Below are 22,063 nucleotides of genomic sequence, written 5' to 3'. Positions count from 1 at the left end.
TGTATAAGTATTTTAAATGGATAAAAGATAAATTAATAATTTTTTAAAAAAAACTAAACAAGTAGTCTGTAATCAAATTACTTATTTCACTGTTCTGGTTTCAAGTTATCACCAAATTAACAAAGAGCTGGGGGAGGGAGAGGGACAGGCTTTAAGATAAAGCACCTCTCTCTCCCCCCAACTCTTTATGCAAGGTTTAATCATGGCACATCCATGCAAATTACAGTTTATTCTATATAAGAGCTCCATTCAAGATAAAAAAAAAATACTGTGGAGTGGGAGGGAAGAGAGGGACTCAAGCCATTGCAGACAAAACTATTGAGGTAATCCCAGTGTGATCTTACATCAATAGATGATAATAGTTTTTAAACAATGCTCACCCATAAAGTCACTGTGGCTCCCGATAAAAAGTACCATGGAATACGACTACACAAAGGCAAGTAAGGTTCCACCTCCTGTAATTTTGAAGAAATCACAGCAAAATTCAAAATCTACAAAGTTGGGAATCCAAGCAGTAGTCAAAATCACAAAGCCATGTTAAAGTAGAAACCTCCTCAATGGGTTCACCACAGCTCATAGAATGCTACATTCTAGTAGTGGTTCCTTATGTTTAGGTAGAAACCTTTAGGGCTCTCAGATGAAATATTTTACAAATGATATGAGATATAAAGGATACACATTATTTCCTGAGTGTTGAATTAGAGTTGTATTTAGGGAGAGGGAGACAGGAAAAACAAAGTCAAAACCTGAGGGCTGCTGCTTAAGTGGACATGCCTTAATGATGTTAAAATTTTCTAATTGAGTTAAATTGAATTGAGTTGAATGCACTGCTCTGTAATTGCTCTGTATGATATTAAGTAGGGTGCCTTCTTTATATTTATAGGATTAATTGTCTTCTTCCACACAGTTCAGGGGCCCAGACTTTTCTACAATTATGGGTTTTTAAGTCATTAATGGAAGATATTAATTATACCAGCTGATATTTTTAGCTATATCGAGAGGCAGTTAGATCTTACGGCCAAAATACTGTCATACAGTAAAAAATAGTTGTCAGCAGAAATCTAAATCATGTAATTCTATTTAACATATAAGATTTTACATCTGTACAGTCTCAAGGATTTTTCAGAAAGGACTGAATGCAAACAGAACATAGCAGTCAGGGTAGGCTGCCCAAGAGCTCTATTGAACCCCAGGATGTGTGTGGACACATCTGATTATGTACATGTGTATGCATGTGTGTATCCAATGTGTCAGTGTGTTCGTGTGTGTGTGCATATTTGTGTGTGCATGTGTGTGTGTCCATTCCTGCATGTATGTGTTCCCAACAGACTCAAATGTAAGAATTCTGGTTGTGCTTAACCACTGAAGAAGCACTGCAATGAAGTAAAAAAAAAAAAAAAAAACAACTCTCATTTCCAAAGCCATTAAAGCTAAGTGAAGTAGACGATTCACAGTGAATCAATACATATTGTTTTTCAACTTGTTTCAAATGTAAACATTCAGTACATCTTGCTTTTGGTCAACGGTGTTTGGCAAAGCCAATAGGCCTGCTTTTATTTTCTTCTTTATCCCATTAAGTATGAACAAATACACATCATGTCATTATTATGAAAATATCTCTTTTAATATATTTTTTATTAATTTCAAATAGCCACCCAAATTGTTAATGTATTTTCTGAGGTGATTTTTCTCTTCATTCATTTACTGAATATTTTGTAATGTTTCAAGGCAATTTAATAAACGTTTAGTGAATGCCTGTACTATGAGAAGAATGTTGAGTATTATACACAAGAACAGTGTCCTGAACAGAGTAGGGAATTCTACTGAAGAGATTTTTAGAGACATATTCTATTCTCTCTTTAATAGCATCAGGTAACGTGGTGATTATAGATTATGGAAAGGTGGGGACTCTAAGAATATGCAGCCAAGAGTCTGCAAAGTATCTTCCATTTTCAAGTGAAACAAAAATGAGGTACCAAGAAGTCAAATAACTCAGTCAACAACATACAGCCAGTTTGCCAGTTATCCCCAAATCTAGACTCTCCTTTCCAGACACCAGTGCAATGATCTTCCCATTATAATTAATTAGAATGGACTAGGTGAATAAACTTTGGTCGAATAAAGCAATCACTCGTAAGCCCACTACCTTAATACAATACTATTTTAATTTTCACGCATTAACTTAGTATCATTTCCATGTCTATATATTTATATACAAAGCCCACAGCATGCACGCTATTTTCCATTTCCTTTTATTTCACTTAGTATTAAAACTATGTATTTCATGATATGATGACTTGGATTTGCTTCAAAATAATCTAGTGGCAGGGAGGGGTAGGTGTATAAATGAAAGAAGATTGCCCATGAAATAATAATAATTGAAGCTGGGTGATGATTCCATCCTGGGGCTCATTATACTTTACTACCTACTTGTGCATGCGTTCAAGATGTATATTAGAAGCGAGTAAACAAGTTTGTATGATTTATATGTTGTAGAGTATTTTAAAGGCAAATTGAAATACACATCATTACTTGAGAGGCCACCCACAGCTTGCTGTCCATTGGAATATACTGCCTATTTCAGTCTCCTAATATACCTTAGTCACTGCATTCACTTTCCTATGTGTACACATAGCTTCAAATTCAGGTCTCAGCTGGAGCTGCTGCTGCTCCTCCTCAAAGTCCACCAGGTCCCACTCATATTCCAGTCTGGCTTGTCGCTGTTTCCAAAACTCCAAAAACAATGTGACTATGGGCAAAGAAATGCATAAGAACAAATATAATAAAGAGATGGAGGAATAAATGAATAAGGAGATAATAACTAGATTTTTCTTTACTTTAAAAAATCATTTTGGTTGTATGATGGTTCTTCTGTCATTGTTTGATGATAAAATTATAAATTTTGGCATAATACTATGTAATAGTCTTGAAATAACTCATATATAGAAATACAAATTCGTTTCTTAGACAGCAGTCCATGCAAGAAAAATTTTTTTTAGGCACGCTATTCTCTCTCTCTTCATTCAGGTAATTTGAAATAATATTTAAACTTGACTTTTTACTAACACCTAGATTTTGTTTGCATGTCTTTTACTGAAATCATTCAAGCAATTGTACCACATTCTCAGGCTTAGGGAAATTTAAGGAAAACATAGGAGCCATTTCATAACACAGTATGTCTCTCTCTCTCTCTCTCTCTCTGTCTCTCTTTGTCTCTCTCCCTGTCTCTGTCTCTCTCTCTCTCTATATATATATATATACGTATAATATATAATATTATATAGTATAATATACAATATATATAATTTTTAAACAAACTTTCCCTTAAAGAATAACATATTTACAGAAAAGTATATAAAACATTACCAACACCCCCAGAAAAACCTTCCCTTATAACCCTTCTAAGGCATAGATGTAACTAGTTTACACACACACACACACACACACAGACACACACACACACATATATACATATATATATATATAAACACACACACACACATACCAGTTTCTTTACCCATTCATCTGTCAATGGACATTTAGATTGTTTCCACATCTTGGTTAACGTGGAGAGAGTTACAATGAACACAAGAGTGCTAACATCTTTTTGAGATCCTGATTTCAATTATTTTGGGTAAATACCCAGAAGTGGGATTGCTAGATTATATGACAGTTCTATTTTAATTTTTTGAGGCACTTCCACACTGTTTTCCGGTTGTACCATTTAGCATTCCCACCAATAGTATGCAAGAGTTCATTATAATTCTTCCCATCCTCATCATTTTGGTAATAGCCATCCTGACAGGTGTGAGATAACATCTCATTGTGGTCTGATTTGCATTTCTCTGATAACTAATGACATTAAGTATTTTTTCATATATCTGTTGGCCATTTGTATAACTTCTTCGGGGAAATGTCTATTCAAGTCCTTTGTCCATTTTTAATCAGGTTAGGTTTTGTTATTTTTTAAAAACTATTGAGCTACAGGTGTTCCTTATATATATTTCGGAGATTAACCCTTTATCAGATAGATGGTTTGCAAATATTTTCTGCCTTTCAATTGGTTGCCTTTGCACTCTGTTCATTGTTGTCTCTGCTGTGCAGAGCATTTTAGTTTGAGGTAGTCTAGCTTATTTTGTTTGTTTTTGTTGCCTGGGCTTTGGTGCCATCTGCATGAAATCATTGCCAAGACCAATGTCATAAAGATATTCCTTATACTCTCTTCTAGGATTTTTACAGTTTCAGGTCTTGTGTTTAAGCCTTTAATCCATTTTGAATTGATTTTTGTGATGGTGTAAGATGTGAATGAAAAATGTTGCCTGCCATATCGGTAAACAAAGGATGTTGCAGCCATCAAGCCACTACAGCCCAGATGGTGAGCCCTGAGGGAACTCAAGATGGGAAAGAACAGGATACTGGCCCCAGATAGCTAAGGTGCATATCAAAGGAATGATTTCAATTAGCCCAGATTCTTGCATCTTCCCATACAAAGAAAAGCGCTAATTCATTAACTTAAGGTATCTGGTTTTCTTTAATTAACAGTAATCTTTTGATGTCTGACTACCTGGTCTTTGTTGCAAAACTCCTATGTATCCTGGCTCCTCCCTTACCTCTTCAGAGCAGTTCCTCAGAGCTATCTGAGAGGCTGCCTCCTGGGCTTGAAGTCCTCAGAAAGTCTGCCAAATAAAACATAATTCTCAACTTTCTGGTTGTGGATTTTTTTTCAGTTGACAAAGATAAGGATCCAATTTCATTCTTTTGCATGTCGCCGTCCAGATTTCCGCAGCACCATTTGTTGAAGAGACTATCCTTTCCCCATTTTGTTTTCTTGGAAATCCTGTTGAAGATTAATTTACCATATACATGTGGATTTATTTCTAGGCTCCATTCTGTTCCATCGGTCTGTATGTCTATCTTAATGCCAGTACCATACTGTTTTGATTGCTGCAGCAAACAAACAGTTCCTAACTGGTTTTCTCCCCAGGGCTAAAAGTAGAGGCAGCAGACACAAATGCCCATCTTCCAATCTTTCTTTGAAAGAGATCTACTTGCAGACTTTAAAAGCTGCTGCCTGAGGGTCCAGCTTCCAAACAGCCTGCATTTAGGTGCTGACTGAGATCTTCCCATTTGGGATACTGATGGGTTTTGGCACACCCCCCAAATACTGGGAACCACTAAGAACAAAGAAGGCAGCTTGAACAATCACAGGCCACACTTTCAAGGCTGGGAGAGGTAGCTGTTTTACCTAATGAACAGAAATCAACACAGGGAGGCAAGGTAAATGAAGAAACAAAGGAAAATATGTTCCAAATAAAAGAACAAGATAAACTGCAGAAAAAGACCTTAATGAAATGAAAACAAGCAATTTACCTGATAAAGAGTTCAAAATAATGGTCATAAAGATGCTTACTGAGGTCTGGAGAACAATGCATGAATAAAGTGAGAATTTGAACAAAGAGACAGAAAGTATAAGAAAGTAATAAACAGAGATCATAGAGCTGAAGAATACAATAATTTTATTGTAAAATTCAATAGAAGGGTTCAGCACATACTACATAAAATGAAGAAAGGATCAGTAAACCCCAAGAAAGGGAAGTGGAATTCATTCAGTCAGAGGAGAAAAAATGAATGAAATGAAAATGAAAAATGAGTGAAAAAAAGTGAAGTCAGCTTAAGGGAGTTATGGGACAATATCAAGCAGACCAACATTTGCATTATAGGGGGTCCCAGAAGGAGAAGAGAGAGAGACAGAGACAGCATATTCAAATAATGGGTAAAAACTTCTCTAACATGGGGAAAAAAACAAATATCATATCTAGGAAACCCACTGAGTTCCAAAAAAGATGAAAACAAAGAGAACTACACTGAGACACATTATATTTAAAAGGTCAAGAGTTAAAGTCAAAGAGAGAATCTTATAAGCAAGACGAGAAAAACAACTTATGTATAAGGGAACCCTCATAAGACTATCAGCAGACTTTTCAGCAGAAACTGCAGGCCAGAAGGGAGTAGCATATAGTCAAAGTACTGAAAAAAATTTGAGGACCAAGAATACTCTACCTGGAAAGTTTTCCAGACAAGTAAAAGTGGAAAGGGTTTATCACAACTAGAATGGCTTTTCAAGAAATGTTAAAGGGACCTCTTTAAACTGAAATGAAAACATATAAAAGTACAAATCTCATTAGTATAGGTAAATGTATAGTTAAATTTAAAATACATGTTATAATGGGGGTAGGTAACTCACTTCTAAATCTATTATGAAGGTTAAAAGACAAAAGTAGTAAAAATAACTGTAACTACAATAAAATTGTATAACTATAATAATTGGTTAAAGGATACACAAGCTAAGAAGATATAAACTGTGACATCAAAAACATAAAACATGGGAAGGAAAGTAAAAATATAGAGCGTTAGTATGCATTTGGAATTAATTTGTTTTGCTTGCAATAGAATGTTATAACTATAAGATGTTTTATAAAAGCCTCACTATAATCACAGAGCAAAAACCTATAAAAGACATGCAAAAGATAAAGAAAAAGGAATCTAAGCATACCATTGCAGAAAATTATCATACCCCAAAAGAAGAAGGCAAGAGAGGAAGAAAGGAACAAATGAATTACAAAACAATTAACAAAATGGCAATAGTAAGTCCATATCTGTCAATAATTACTTTAATGTAATTAACTAAATTCTCCAATCAAAAGTCACAGAGTGGTTGAATGGATAAAAAAACAAGACTCAACTATGTGCTGCCTACAAGAAACTCACTTCAGCTGTAAGGACACATATATACTAAAAGTGAAAGGATGGAAAAAGATATTCCATACAAACTGAAACCAAAAGAAAGCAATATTAACTATACTTATATAAGACAAAATAGACTTTAAGACAAAGATCACAATAAGGGGAAAAGAAGATCTTTCTATAATGATAGAGAGATCCATCAAAGAAGAAGATATAACACTTATAAATACTTATGCACTTAATAGAGGAGCACCTAAAATATATACAGCAAATGTTAACAGACCTGAAGACAGAAATTGTCAGCAACATAATAATAGTAGGGAACTTCAACACCCCATTTTCAACAATGGATAGATCATCCTGACAGAAAATCAATAAGGAATCATTGGACTTAAACTACATGTTAGACCAGAGGGACTTAAGGGGCATTGACAGCACTTTCCATCTAACAGCAGCAGAATACACATTCTTCTAAGTGCACATGGAATGTTCTCCAGGAAAGGTCATATATTAGCACCACAAAACAAGTCAATAGATTTCAAAAGTTTGAAATCATATCAAGCATCTTTTCTGACCACAATGGTATGAAAATAGAATTACAGGAAAAGTTAAAACTGGAAAATTCACAAATATGTGGGGAATAAAGGACATGCTACTGAACAAACTTAGAAAAATCAACAGAGAAATTAAACAATATCTTGAGACAAATGAAACTGGAAATACAATATACCAAAACTTACGGGATGCAGCAGAAGCAGTTCTAGGAAGGAAGTTCATAGTGATGAATGCCCACATTAAGAACCAAGAAAAAGCTAAAATAAACAACCTAACTTTAGACATTAAGGAACCAGAAAAAGAAGAGCAAAGTAAGCCAAAGGTAGTAGAAGGAAGGAAATAACAAAGATCAGAGGGTAAATAAATAAAAGAGACAAAAAGACAATAGAAAAGATCAATAAAACTGTTTTATTTTGAAAAGATAAACAATAGAAAACCTTTAGCCATAATTACCAAGAAAAAAAGATAAGGCTCAAATAAATAAAATTAGAAACTAAATAAGAGACATGACAACTGATAGCACAGAAATACAAAGGATCATGAGACTACTATGAACAATTATGTGCCAATATAGTGGATAACCTAGAAGAAATGGATAAAGTCGTAGAAACATACAACCTACCTAAACTGAACCATGAAGAAATAGAAAATCTCAACAGACCAATTACCAGTAAGGATATTGAATCAGTAATCAAAAACGTCCCCACCAACAAAAGTCCAGATCAGATAGCTTTACTGGTGAATTCTATCATGCATGTAAAGAAGAATTAATCCTTCTCAAAATCTTCCAAAGACTAGAAGAGGAAAGAAAACTTCCAAACTCATTTTATGAGGCCGTCATTATCCTGACACCAAAGTCAGACAAAGACACTACAAGTAAAGAAGTTATACTTGATGAACATAGATGCAAAGAACCTGAACAAAAGAGTAGCAAATCAAATTCAGCAATATATTAAAAGAATTATACACAATGATCAAGTGGGATTTACTCCAGGGATACAAGGATAGTTCAACATCCACAAATCAATCAACATGGTATACCACATTAACAAAATAAATGATAAAAGAAAATCATCTCAACAGATGCAGAAAAAGCATTTAACAGAACTGAACAACCATCATGATAAAAACTCTCAAAAATATAGGTATAAATGGAATGTAACTCAATATAATAAGGGCTATACATGACAAGCCCATAGCTACCATCATAGTCAGTGGTGAAAAGCTGAAAGCTTTCCCTCTATGATCAGGGACAAGACAAGAATGCCTATTCTTGCCTCTTCTATTCAATAGAGTACTGGACATCCTAGCCAGAGCAATTAGTCAAAAATAAATAAATAAATAAAAGACATATAAATTAGTAAGAAAGAAGGAAAGAAGTAAAACTGTCTCTGTTTGCAAATAACATGAAATTATAAAAAACATCCTGAAGACACCACCAAAAAACTGTTAGAACTAATAAATAAATTTAGTCAAGTTCCAGGATAAAAATAAATATATAGAAACCCATTGTGTTTCTATATACTAACCACGTACTAACAGAAAGAGAAATTAAGAAAATAATCCCATTTACAATAACATCAAAAAGAACAAAATACCCAGGAATAAATTTAACCAAGGAAATGAAAGATACGTACACTGTATACTACTAGACACTGATGAAAGAAATTGAAGAAGACACAAATAAATGGAAAGATAGCCCATGCTCATGGACTGGAGGAATTAATATAAAAATGTCCATACTACCCAAGCAATCTCCAGATTTAATGCAATCCCTATCAAAATTCCAATGCTATTTTTCACAGAAATAGAGAAAACAATCCTAAAATTTGTATGGGGCCACAAAAGACTCCAAATAGCCAAAGCAATCTTGAGAAGGAAGAACAAAGCAGTAGGCATCATATTCCTGATCTCAAACTATATTACAAAGTTATAGTAACCAAAATAGCATGGTACTTTTGGCATGGCATAAAGAGAAACATAGAGACCTATGGAACACAATCAAGAGCTCAGAAAAGAATCCCACATGTTATGGTCAATTAATATTTGACAAAGGAGCCAAAAATACTCAATGGGGATTTCTTCTATAAATGGTTTTGAGAAAATTGGATATTCCTTTGCAAAAGAACAAAACTGAAAAAAAAGGGAACCCTCGTGCACTGTCAGTGGGAATGTAAATTGGTGTAGCTGTTATGGAAAACAATATGAAGGTTCCTTGAGAAATTAAAAATATAAATATAATAGGATGAAGCAATTCCACTTTTAGGTATATATCCAAAGGAAACAAAATCATTATCTTGAAGTGATATCTTTACCCCCATGTTCACTGCAGCTGCTGGGTGTTCTATGCATAATTGCTCCTCTATTTGTTATGACATATAAGGTTAGTGTTGGTGTACAATCTCTGTCAATGGAAAGAATTGAAAACTACTACATTTGTTGTAATTTGTGTACCTATCATCCATTTCTGATTCCAAAAAGTGACAGGCAGGATTTGGTAGCCACATAATGAAGAGATGTCCATATACTAACTTAACCAGAGGAGGCTGCTGGAGAATTGTGGGTAAGACTTCTCTGTCTCCCATTCTCTCTTTGAATCTGGCCTTTTTTCTTCAGACCATAGCAGTCAAGCAGAAGTAAGAGAAACCCATAAGAACCTCTGCTTCATGTACACACCCCCACAAATGTTGGTGTCCTATTGCCTGAATCAAGCTACCTTGTTCCCTTGGCCAGTATTTTTGTTTTTTTAATTAATTAATTAACTAATTTTTCGTTTCGTTGGGTCTTTGTTGTTGCGCGCGGGCTTTCTCTAGTTGCGGCGAGCAGGGGCTACTCTTCGTTGTGGTGTGCAGGTTTCTCATTGCGGTGGCTTCTCTTGCTGCGGAGCATGGGCTCTAGGCGCACAGGCTTCAGTAGTTGTGGCACACGGGCTTGCGGGCTCTAGAGCACAGGCTCAGTAGCTGTGGCACACAGGCTTAGTTGCTCCGTGGCATGTGGGATCTTCCTGGACCAGGGCTCAAACCCGTGACCCCTGCATTGGCAGCTGGATTCTTAACCTCTGTGCCACCAGGGAAGTCCCTCCTTGGCCAGTTTTTAAATGCACACACTTGTGCTTTTTAAAGATTTTTTTTGTTAAATTGGAGAGAAAAAAGTCAATCTTTCACCAGAGTCCCCCAGATTTTTAGACATGCTTTAGAAGTCTTTAGGCCTCCTCTTGCCAAGTTACTCTTACAGAAAATACTTTCCTCACTGATGGCGGGAATAACTTCATAACACTTCTACTTCCCACATGATACAAAATAGAAGAGATACTGGGACATTTCCAAAATTAAGGGAAATTCCACCTTACATGGGAGATTTTTACCAAATGGAACTGGAAGCTGGAACTAGAATTTGACACAGGAAATTTAAATTCAAATGTTGAGTATTAGCTCTCAACAATTTTTTTTTTTTTTTTTTTTTTTTTGTGGTATGCGGGCCTCTCACTGTTGCGGCCTCTCCCGTTGCGGAGCACAGGCTCTGGACGCACAGGCTCAGCAGCCATGGCTCACGGGCCCAGCCGCTCCGTGGCATGTGGGATCCTCCTGGACCGGGGCACGAACCCGTGTCCCCTGCATTGGCAGGCGGATTCTCAACCACTGCGCCACCAGGGAAGCCCAGCTCTCAACAATTTTTGAGTCTTGTTCCAGTTTGTATCCATGACTCAATATCCTCCAGCCACCAAATACTTATGTTTATTTCTCCTGAATTAAGCACTTATTGAGCCTGTTTTTACCACAGTGCTGACAGTGTAATCTGATTACATATGAAGTTTCAAAAATTATAGTGTTTTTCAGAGAAATGAGCAGATGACTAATAGAGACCTTTCTGGACCAAGGATCAAGACGAATGACCATTGATGTGGACTCCATCAGTGTACTGATGCTAGCAAAGACATAAAGATGTAAAATCACCTTTGGTTTATAAGGTATGCCAACTGTATATGTTACATGAATGGCCATAAAACAGATAACATGGAGAAAGCTGTTTTTATGTAACTATTTACTCACCCCAAATTCCCATGAATATTGCAAAGAACACTGTTGACTCATTGTCAAATAAATGGGAGAACTGTAAAACAATAACAACATCACAAAGACTACTTAGTATCAAATGAGGGAGGGAAATTGCAAGTCTTTTTAACATACCACAATACATACATACCTTTGAAGCCCAACAGGTAGAATTTAGTCTCCAATAGTCACACATTACATCACAGAGTGGGCACATGATAATCTGACCCCCAATCTCAGGGTCACAGATCTCAGTGCTGCAGAGGGAAGAGGAGAGTTTTTGTTTTGTTTTGTTTTGTTTTTGTCTTGTTTCGTTTTGTCCACACGGCATGGCATGTGGGATCTTAGTTCCCCAACCAGGGATGGAACCCATGCCGCCAGAAGTGGAAGTGTAGAGTCCTAACCACCGGACTGCCAGAGATTCCCAAGAGCAAAGTTATATTAAAAGTGATGTGTTTGGGTGAAAGTCCAAAGCTGCTTTTATTGGAACAACATTATACAGCTTCTTACATATGGCACAAGGGGAAATGAACTAGCAATTTTTGTAGATCAAATCATGCTTTGAGGAACAGAATCTTTAGAGCCCATCATTAAAAACAAATTTTCCATAAAGCACCAGGTGAGGAGTAGCTGCTATGTTTGGGTCTTTTTCAGAAACATCAATTATCTGCTGCCATAGGAAACATTCTGACACAAATTCCAGAAAAATAATAGCAACAGTTTCAGTTAGCATAAGATTCTCTGTTTGGGCAACGCAGCTGCACTTACCTGCTTGAGTTATCATGCATCGATAATAAGCCGTAAATAAAACAAGCTAAGCCAACTATAGCTGCAAAAAACAGCATTTCTGTGTAAAATCCGAGAAAGACAAAATAGATGCCAATTTTTTCTCCGTAATAATCCCTATGAAAGAGGGTAAAAAGAGAATCAGAGGTTGTAAGAATGATACAGTCCTGAGAGTCTGGTTTTGTATTCAGACAAACTTGAATTCTAATTTTGGCTCCATTGCTTTCCAGCTGTGAAATTTTGATAAAGTTACTAAACTTTCTAAGCCTTAGTTTCCACATCATAAAATGCAGGATAATGCTTAGCCATAGAATTGGTGTAAGGATTAGAAGAGACAACACATGTAAGTAAGAAGCCAACTGAGTGGAAGTTAAGATCTACTTTTGAAATAATCAGGTAATTTGAAAAGCTTTTAAATTTTAAAGAGAGTTTAAATGTTTTGAAATAAAGTGCAGAACATTCTTCTAGCAATTAACAAATCAAAATCACATTCACAATCTGTGCATGGACTTTCGCTTTATCTCTCTCTAAAATTGAAGAATGTACTCAGACCACAACAGATGAGAGTGGTTGTATGTATGAACTTCCATCTTCCTTTAAATTTGGAGCTCTGATGGATGCTTATAGAATTGTAAGACAAGGAGCAAACCAAGGAATCAAAAATGAGTGTTTAATCAAGTTCCATAAAATATACAGTTCAGCACTTGCTTTACAAAGAGTTAAAAAGTGACAGCATTAGTTGGAATAAATGTTCAAGTCTTATAACCAAGTTTTGGGGTTTTTTTTCTGTTGTTTTTTAAACCAACTCTCTCCTTAAGGAATCTCTCAAAGAACCAGAGAACAAGGTTTTCTCTGCCTCATAAAACCAGGTTTTTTAAAAAAACAACACAAAATAGGTTAATCTTCTCCCTTATTCACGTAGAGCTCAGCTCACCAAATCCGTGAAGTCTTACCACAGTTTCCTAGACAGAGAGATGTAATCCCTTTTGGGCTCTAATAGCATGATATATATAAATCTATTACAGCACTATTTATTAAATTGTAATTTCCACACATGCTCAAAAAACAGGCAAATCTAAACATAAAGGGTTTAAATTTTACATAACATAAACTTATTTAACATAAACTTAATTTCCCAATGAGAAGGTTTTTAATTTTTTTTCACTCAATATTAATTTTATTGAATATCCCATTCTTCAGTTTTCAAAATTTCTAATCTTTTCTAATGAAACAGGCATCTCTCTGCTTGTACCATCTTTCATTCTTTCATTTTTTCATTATTTTCAGTGATAATAAACATTTTTACATTGTTGTTTTCCCTTGTTCTGCTTTTCAAATTACTATAAACTTGAAATTAAATTATAATTCCATTGTATTCCCTTGTTAATTTACCATTTACAACTTCCTTAGGTTCACTCACACAGGATGAGTAAACTTGCTTTTTCTCTTTTTTTTGTTTTTGTTGAAAAACATAGCAATTATTATAATACTGCATAACATCAAAATCTAAAAAAAAGAATAAAAATATTTGATTTGGGAAAATTTACTATTCATCGTGTCTATTTCCATTTGATGTTTTAAAAATTATAGAATCAATCATTTTTAAGGTAAAACATCAATATTACTGCTTTATGCTTAACCAAAAAATTATTTGGGAATTCATAAAGAAACTGGATATTTCAAAGAACTACATTTTTCTTCCTTTCAAATTTCAAGAATCTTATTCCTTGAGAATTAAAAAAAAGTCCTCAAGAACTCCAGACCTTTAATTAGTATTTAAAATATTCTCAAAAAGAGAAATTCTCAAATGAACATTTATTATGTATGGAATTATAGAAATAATTTTACTAAACTTTGGACTTGAGGAGCTTAATAATAGATTAACAACTAAACCAACTCTTAAGAATGCAAAAAGCAAGAGACATGTCTTAGATTTGTATTATGGTAAATACGTATATATTATTTACATATTATTGAAATAACGTTTAAGATGTTAAATTCTTATTATTCAAAACAAAGAAAATGAGAAAAAGCCAATAATATGAGATACTCTGTAAAGTATCAGACATAAGGAGAATAAATACTTCTTTTGAGTATTAATTTTTTAGAAAAATTTGCCTTTTATTTACACTTACGGTATTTCTTAACCTGTCCATTTTACTTGCTAGATTTTGCACTCATCTGTGGCCCCATAACATTTAACAGGGCATCTCATAGGTAGAAGACATTCAATATTCTTCGTTGTGAGATCTTGTGAGAAGGCACTGGTCTAATTTTGTATTCCCAGGACTTAGTCTGAGACATAGCAAATAATCAAAACAATGATGGTGGAATTGAAATAAATATAGGCTTGAGGAATGAATGAACAAAATGCAAACATTTGGTCTAAAGAGATTCATTTTTCCCATGAATTCATGGACATCTGAGAAACTTAGCTTAGCGATTACACTATTTTGGCTTTTAATAGCACCATTATAGTCACTGTAAACATATTTGTTCTAACCTATTTGCTATATAGCAGTATATCAATTTTAATTATAAGCATTAAGCCATCCCAATAGATGATATCAGAAAAATTATTTGGAGCTCTTAAATTGGAAAGAAAAAATGGGATCAGAAGGCATATAATATTGAAGACTGATAAACCACTGATGGTAACCTTTGTATTCCCAGTTATCCCTGAAAAAATATAATCTAATATGACAAAATGATCAGTACCCAAAAGGCAGTAAAAATATTTACAAATATTTGGACATGGAACTTAAGTTTGGTGTAGAGATAACATGAAATATGTGAAATCTAGGAATTCAAATCCTATATTCTAAATCTCTTTCCAGGCACCCCTAGTCATCATTTTTTTTTAACCCTCTATATCCAATCCACTAGGTCCAATAAATTCTGTCATAAAAGTCTTTTTCTTTTTTTTCTTTCTTTTTTTTTTTGGCTTTGTCACGAGGCATGTGGGAATCTTAGTTCCTCAACCAGGGATTGAACCTGCAATCCCTGCATTGGAAGCACAGAGTCTTAACCATTGGGACCACCAGGGAAGTCCCATAAAAGCCTTTTTCTAATCCATAGTCCCCTCTTTCCTGTTACCAGTGCCTTGGATATGACCTTCAATATCTATTACTGGAAAATTTTTATTTTATTTTATTTTATTTTTGTGGTATGCAGGCCTCTCACTGTTGTGGCCTCTCCCGTTGTGGAGCACAGGCTCCGGACGCACAGGCTCAGCGGCCATGGCTCACGGGCCCGGGCGCTCCACGGCATATGGGATCTTCCTGGACCGGGGCACGAACCCGCGTCCCCTGCATCAGCAGGTGGACTCTCAACCACTGCTCTACCAGGGAAGCCCTATTACTGGAAAATTTTAACAGCCTCCTTACTTCCCTGACTTCGGTCTTGCATCCTTCTACTATCTGTCCTGTTTCCAAGAGAGTAATGTTTCTAAAGCACAAGATTAAACAATGACCGTTTCCTCCTTTAAAGGTTTTCTCCTTTCATCTTAGCAGTGTTCTTCATGATTTTTTATTGATAAACATTCAAATCTTACCAGCCATGCCTCCTAAATGAAGAACTAAATGCACAATGCTCTTCTTTAGCCCAGTGCTCTTTACTTGTTCTCTCTACATGGGATATTCTTAACTAACTTGTTTACCTAGCAACCTGCTACTTCTCTCAAGACACACTCAAGAATAATCACTGTGAAACTTTCCTTGAGGTTGTCATAAAGGTAGGTGCTCTTTCCTCTGTGCTCTGTTCTTTCATGAGAATCACTCTGCTGTAATTATTATGCACTTGTGTGTCTTCCTGCAAATATCTTTGTGTTAGGAAACCACGTTCTGATTACCTTTATAGCCCTAGCCTCTTGCTGATATCTAGCGATGCTAAATAAATGCTCATTAAAGGAATGTGGGCATTGTAATTATGCATCTATAGACAATTCCTTTCTACTTTTAAGGATATTTTTATTTTTAACAAGTCTTCCCATAAAAAACTTTCATAAAACCATAAAATCAACAAGGAGAGGAAATAAAACCATACCTGATAAAGGCCTTCAAGCATCATGACAGAGAACACCATGATCTTCAAATTACTTGTAAGTAAAGAAATAAACCCAGTTCCAACTGAGTACCTATTACCAGCTGCCATACCTGAAGTACAGAGAGCAGTGAAGAAGATGCTTAAGAAATTCTAGGGAAAACATGTGAAGTAGGGTGGGGACATTAGACAAACACAGACAAAATAATCCCTGGGAAAAAGTCTAACTAAATGCCATAATACTGAACACATGTTGGGACTTGGTAATTCGTAGTACTAGCTAAAAGAAAGGGATCTGAAAATGAGTAAGCCTGGAAGTGGCAGCCTCAGAAAAGCAATGTTTCTGGGGAAGAATCAGATATAAAGGATGGTACTTCTTAAAAGTGGCAGAAAAGAGAGAGAGTTAGGATTCTATAGAAATGAAAGAAAAAGCGCATGACAAGCACAGGATATCATCCATGAAACTGCATGGAATAGGAAAATAAACTAACAGGAGAGTGTACTCTAATGCTAGAAACTCCATGAATTAAACACAAACAGAAAAAAGCAGAGCATACTATACAAAATTATGTTAAAAAAAACCTGAAAATGTGAAACAAAGAGCTTCAGCTGATGAAAATTCTCCCAAAAGAACATGAGGAATACTGTAAAAAAAACAGTACAAACTGAATTAAATGTTCTCAGATAAATAACTGGAAATATAAGAAAATATCAGAAATATAAAAATAAGAAGTGGGAAAAAACAGGAATAAATAAAACAAGAGATGAAAGAAACCAAAAAACAGAGGAAAGAGAAGAACCCTATAAGATCATGTCAGAACTGATGATGAAATTATGAGGTATTCAAGAGAATAAATGGACACCAAGTGAAAATCTAATAAAAGATGATAAGAAAAACAGGATACCTATCAAAAGAACGAAAATGACATAGAGAAGTAAAAAGAGTCTCAGGAAAATTGTTTGATATGAAGACAGGCAAAAAAGACCAAACATACAGATAACTGGAGTCCAAAGAAAATAATCAAAGCACTGGAAAATAATTATATTTTAAAACTATAACCCAAGAACACTTTCCAGAAAAACAAACAAAAAAAACCAAACAAAATAAAAGATACATAGTCCACCAGGAACAGGGAAAACTGACTTAGAACAACCAATTCCAAGACATAATGTGTTAAAACAATCAGATTTTAAAACAAACAAACAAGCAAACAAAACTCTCCAAGGCCCCAGGCAAGATGATAAATTAATGTACAAAGGCAAAGAACTTCCTACTAAATGAGGACACACCAGAGGCATTTCCAGTAAGAGCAGGAACAAGGCAAAGACACCAACTATTATTCAACATTGTTCTGTAATTATCAACCAATTAATTGAATAAAAGAAAATAATTATAGACATAAGAATTGGTAAAGAAAAGTAAAATATTTCTATTTAAAGATTATATGATAATATACCTCGATAGCCTTAATGAATCAATAAAACTAATTCAATAAAGAATTCATCAGGGCATTAGAATATAAAACTAACACTCAGAAGACAATAACATATAACATGTAAGTAAATACATAATTTATGATAGCAACAAAAATATAAAATACTTAGGATTAAACTTAAGAAAGTTTTATAACTCTATAACACTCCTGAAAAACCCCAAAGTAGGCTTAAACTAAGACATACCTTTCCCTTGACAACTTCTCCTTGATTAGAATGTCTCATCATCAAAATACCAGCCTAGGGCTTCCCTGGTGGCGCAGTGGTTGAGAGTCCGCCTGCCGATGCAGGGCACACAGGACCGGGACATGATGCCCCAGTCCAGGAAGATCCCACTTGCTGCAGAGCAGCTGGGCCCGTGAGCCATGGCCGCTGAGCCTGCACGACCGGAGCCTGTGCTCCGCAACAGGAGAGGCCACAACAGTGAGAGGCCCGCGTACCGCAAAAAACAACAACAACAAAAAGTACCAGCCTACCTAAGTTAATTTATAAACTTAATTTGATACCCATAAAAATACCAACCATCTTTTTTAGTAACAAGCTAGACAAGTTGATACTAAAGTTTATATGGAAGAATAAACATGTAGAATGTACAAGGAAACACTGAGAGTAAGAGCTATGACGAGGTATTAGCCCAACTAGATATTAAAACATACTAGAGGTAAGCCACTACAATTAAAAGAGCCTTCTGAATCACTTTGCTGCACACCTGAAACTAACACAACATTGCAAATCAACTATACTCTAATATAAAATAAAAATTAAATTAAATAAATAGCCTGCATGGATAGTTAGCTAGATCAACAGAATAGTTGCTTTCATCCAGAAAGCAACTCAACTGCATATAGAAATCTAGCATATGATAAAGGTGGTACCTCAAATCACTGAGGCAATGATAAACATTTTAATAATAGATTTGGGACAAGTAGAATAGAAAGTGCATATTTAACTTTATAAGAAACTGTCAAAGTTGTTTTTTTAAAGTTGCTATACCATTTTGCATTCCCACCACCAATGTTTGAGATTTCAAGTTGTTCCATATCCCTGATAGCACTTATTGTTGCCAATCTTTTAGATTTTAGTTATTCTAGTGTGTGTGTGGTGGCATCTTAATGACATTTTAATTTTTATCCCCTTAGTGAATAAAGATGTTGTACATCTTTTGATGTACTTATTGGCAATCCACAATTATATTCCTTTGGTGATGAATCTTTTATCTTTTGTCCATTTTAAATTTTGTCTTATTATTGAGTTGCGAAAGTTCCTTAAATAAAAGTCCTTTATTGATATGTGTGTTGCAAATGTTTTCTCCAGTCTGTGTTTTGCCTTTTTATTTTTGTAACTGTCTTTTAAAGAGCATACATTTTTAATTTTAATGAAGTTAAATTTATACATTTTTTAAATTGTGCTTTTTGCATTTGATCTGAAAAGTCCATGCCTAACTCCAAACCACATACGATTTTCTCCTATATGTTCTCCTAGAAGTTTTATAGTTGTAACGCTTACAATTAGTTCTCTCATCCATTTCAAGTTAATTTAAATTTTTGTACAGGATAGAAGCAAGATTCACATTTTTCATGTAGATAGCCACTTGTTCTAGCATCATATGTTGAAAGGACTATCCTTTCCCCAATGAATGACCAGGCACCGTTGCTGAAAATCAATTGACTATATATATGTGGATCTATTTCTGGACTCTCCTTTTATTAAAGATTTTTCTTTGGAATAATTTCAAATATATAAAAAAGTTACAAGAATAATTCAAATAATACCCATATATCCTTTAATTCTTTTATTGTAAAAATATTGCTGTGCATTTTATCTCACTTCATATATTATATTTCCCCATATATACATGCCTTTTTCTGAACCACTTGCAAGTAAGTTGGTTGAATATGTACATCATGGTCCTTTACCCTTAAATACTTTATTGTCTATTACTAATAATAAGGATATTACCCTACATAATCACTGAGAAGAAACCTTAGGAATAAGAGCTGTTTTCTGCAGTTCCTCCCTCTGTGATAATATAGTGTTTTCTTTCTTGTCTTTTCGATTACCTAGTTAAAAACTTTACACCTAGCTATCAATTCTTTACATTAAATTGTGTTAAAAATTTAAGTTTATTTAAAAACTTATTTCATTATTGAAATGGAAAAGCAGTATAATTTGCTATAAATGAAAAGTTATAATAATAGGATGAAAAGGTTTAAAATGTTATTAAATTTAAGCTAGATACTGCCATCTGATGGAAAAATCTGAGCTTCCACTTTGTTGTAAAAGAAAATCAGCAAGTGCTAACAAGGTACTGACCTGAGGTGTAATGCATTTGTCTGTATCAAGGGTTATAAGTACAAACCTTTGGGGCATATTTATAGCAGAAACATCTGTAGACAGCTAAATACTCTCAATATATTTTGAACAATGTAAAATATGTAAACCTCATTCTGACAACTTTGCTTTTTTGAAAACATACCATGAAAATATTCTCCAAGGGCACTAATTGTAATAGTGAAAAGTTTGAAACAGCCTAATCTTTTTCAATAGACGAATAGACAAATAAGTTATGCAAAATTTATAATATGGTACCCTGTGTTGTGTTAAAAAGCACAAGATAGATCTGTGTGTACTCAAAGGGAAGTATGCCAATAATATACTATTTAGTGATAAAAGAAAATCTTAGCAAAAAAGTAAATAAAGATTCCTTTGCTCCAGGAAAAAAAAAAAGTGTATGTATTTTACTTCACATGCACATAAAAATAAGACTGAATGGCTATTACCAAATAGCCATAGTTACTTCTGTGGAATTCAATGGAGGTGTAATTTCACTTAAAACTTTGCACATCTCTTTATTGCTTGGAATTTTTTAGATACATGTCCTACTTCTATAATTAAAAAAATTAAATGGCCATTAATCAGAACAATTAAAATATCCATCCAATCAAGAGTTATATAAAGATTTACAGAAACCACAGTTTATATGCTAGTTGCCTTCTATTTATTCTTAAAAATTTCCCCTCTTATTTGCCTTAAATGAAACTGTTGGAATAACATTTCACTTGGTTTGGATGTAGACATGAAAATCAGTCTCATAAAAAGGAGGCTGTGATGCTGTGCAAGCAGAGCAGTAAAAGCATATCTCACTGAGTAAAAATACTGCTACTAGCAACCAGGGGTCTGTAACCTGATTGTTTCTTTATTGAAATCATAGCAGGAGTCTCCTAACATCCTCTATGCATGTAATATTGTCATGGTTCAAAGCAAGAACCTGCAACCATAGTCTTCTTGCATAGCTAATGAAACTGCCTAAAGAATTGAGATAATAGAACAATTGCCTTCACAGCTTTCTGAGATCAACACACACACAAACATCCATACATGACCTTTCTTCTATCCTCTAAATTCCTAGACGCAGAGGAAAGCAAACAAACAAAAAATTATTGTGTTAAACACTAAGTGCTAACCCCATGCTAAGAAAATATACATATATCATTTAATTATCAAATAACCCCATAAGGAAAGTACTATTGCTATTCCTATTTTACAGATATAAGTCTCATAGAGGTTAAATAACCTGACCATATTTATATGCTTCTAAGAGAAAGAGCTTGGATTTGAACCCCATGTACCTAAATGCTAAGGCCCAACTTCTGAACCATCAAGCTATCTCTGCACTGTGGTTAAGACCATTCTGACAACAGCATTTTGCTCACAAATGAATGACTAAATGGTAGCGTAGATACAAAACTGGGAAGATGGGAAACGTAGTGGGTGAGAATAGTAGTAAAAAGAATGGAATACGATGCCATTGTGAATAAAAACCACATAATCAAGTTTTAATCAGTTTGATTCTGTGTAAGAAACTTACCTAATCAAATTAAAAGGCTGCTCCTTGTAAAAATAGGAAAACCGAGCCCAGTTCTGGCAAAGTGTGTACCTTTCATTGACAGGATTCGGAGGTTCTGATGGCTTCCAATATTGACCCTACAGACACGCAAGAAGAAATTACTGAATGACAAAGCAAAAGACAAGGGTGAATAATGGAACACTGCCTTTATAAAAAGCCTAGTGAATGAGGCAAATGTTCTCTTTCACTTTTCGATTTGGATTTTCATATTCTATTGATGTAAATTACTAAATCATTTAGTGTATTGTAGAGTGTAGTACATTTGCTACACTGTACAATAAATGAAAATAATAGTGCTTTATTTATTAAATTTTCACAGCCAGCTATCTAAAAACACAAGTTAAAGTCTGAGACTTTGGCTTTACTCAAGCTGCTCCTTTGACCTGGAGTCCTCCTTTCATCTCTACTCAAATTCCAACAGTCACAGCTCAGGGATTCCCACAACTGTATAACTGGCTGGGACTTTGGAAATTATTGGAAATAG

The 22,063-nt window shown here is 34.7% G+C and overlaps 1 protein-coding gene across 1 annotated transcript in view; it reads right to left on the bottom strand.

Annotated features, from left to right (window-relative positions):
* ANO5 (anoctamin 5) overlaps nt 1-22,063 on the bottom strand; it is a 61,856-nt gene that overhangs the window by 21,097 nt on the left and 18,696 nt on the right. The window contains exons 3-8 of the mRNA XM_060019687.1: nt 21,541-21,656; nt 12,120-12,254; nt 11,503-11,608; nt 11,349-11,409; nt 2,598-2,749; nt 381-455 (exon numbers count right to left, since the gene is read on the bottom strand). Coding sequence (XP_059875670.1) covers nt 381-455; nt 2,598-2,749; nt 11,349-11,409; nt 11,503-11,608; nt 12,120-12,254; nt 21,541-21,656 — 645 coding nt within the window. The remainder of the gene's footprint in view (nt 1-380; nt 456-2,597; nt 2,750-11,348; nt 11,410-11,502; nt 11,609-12,119; nt 12,255-21,540; nt 21,657-22,063) is intronic.

This window comes from Delphinus delphis, chromosome 8 (genome assembly GCF_949987515.2).
Source record: "Delphinus delphis chromosome 8, mDelDel1.2, whole genome shotgun sequence".
NCBI lineage: Eukaryota > Metazoa > Chordata > Mammalia > Artiodactyla > Delphinidae > Delphinus > Delphinus delphis.
The sequence above is the reverse complement of the archived record's forward strand: the minus strand, read 5'-3'. Positions and strand labels throughout refer to the sequence as shown.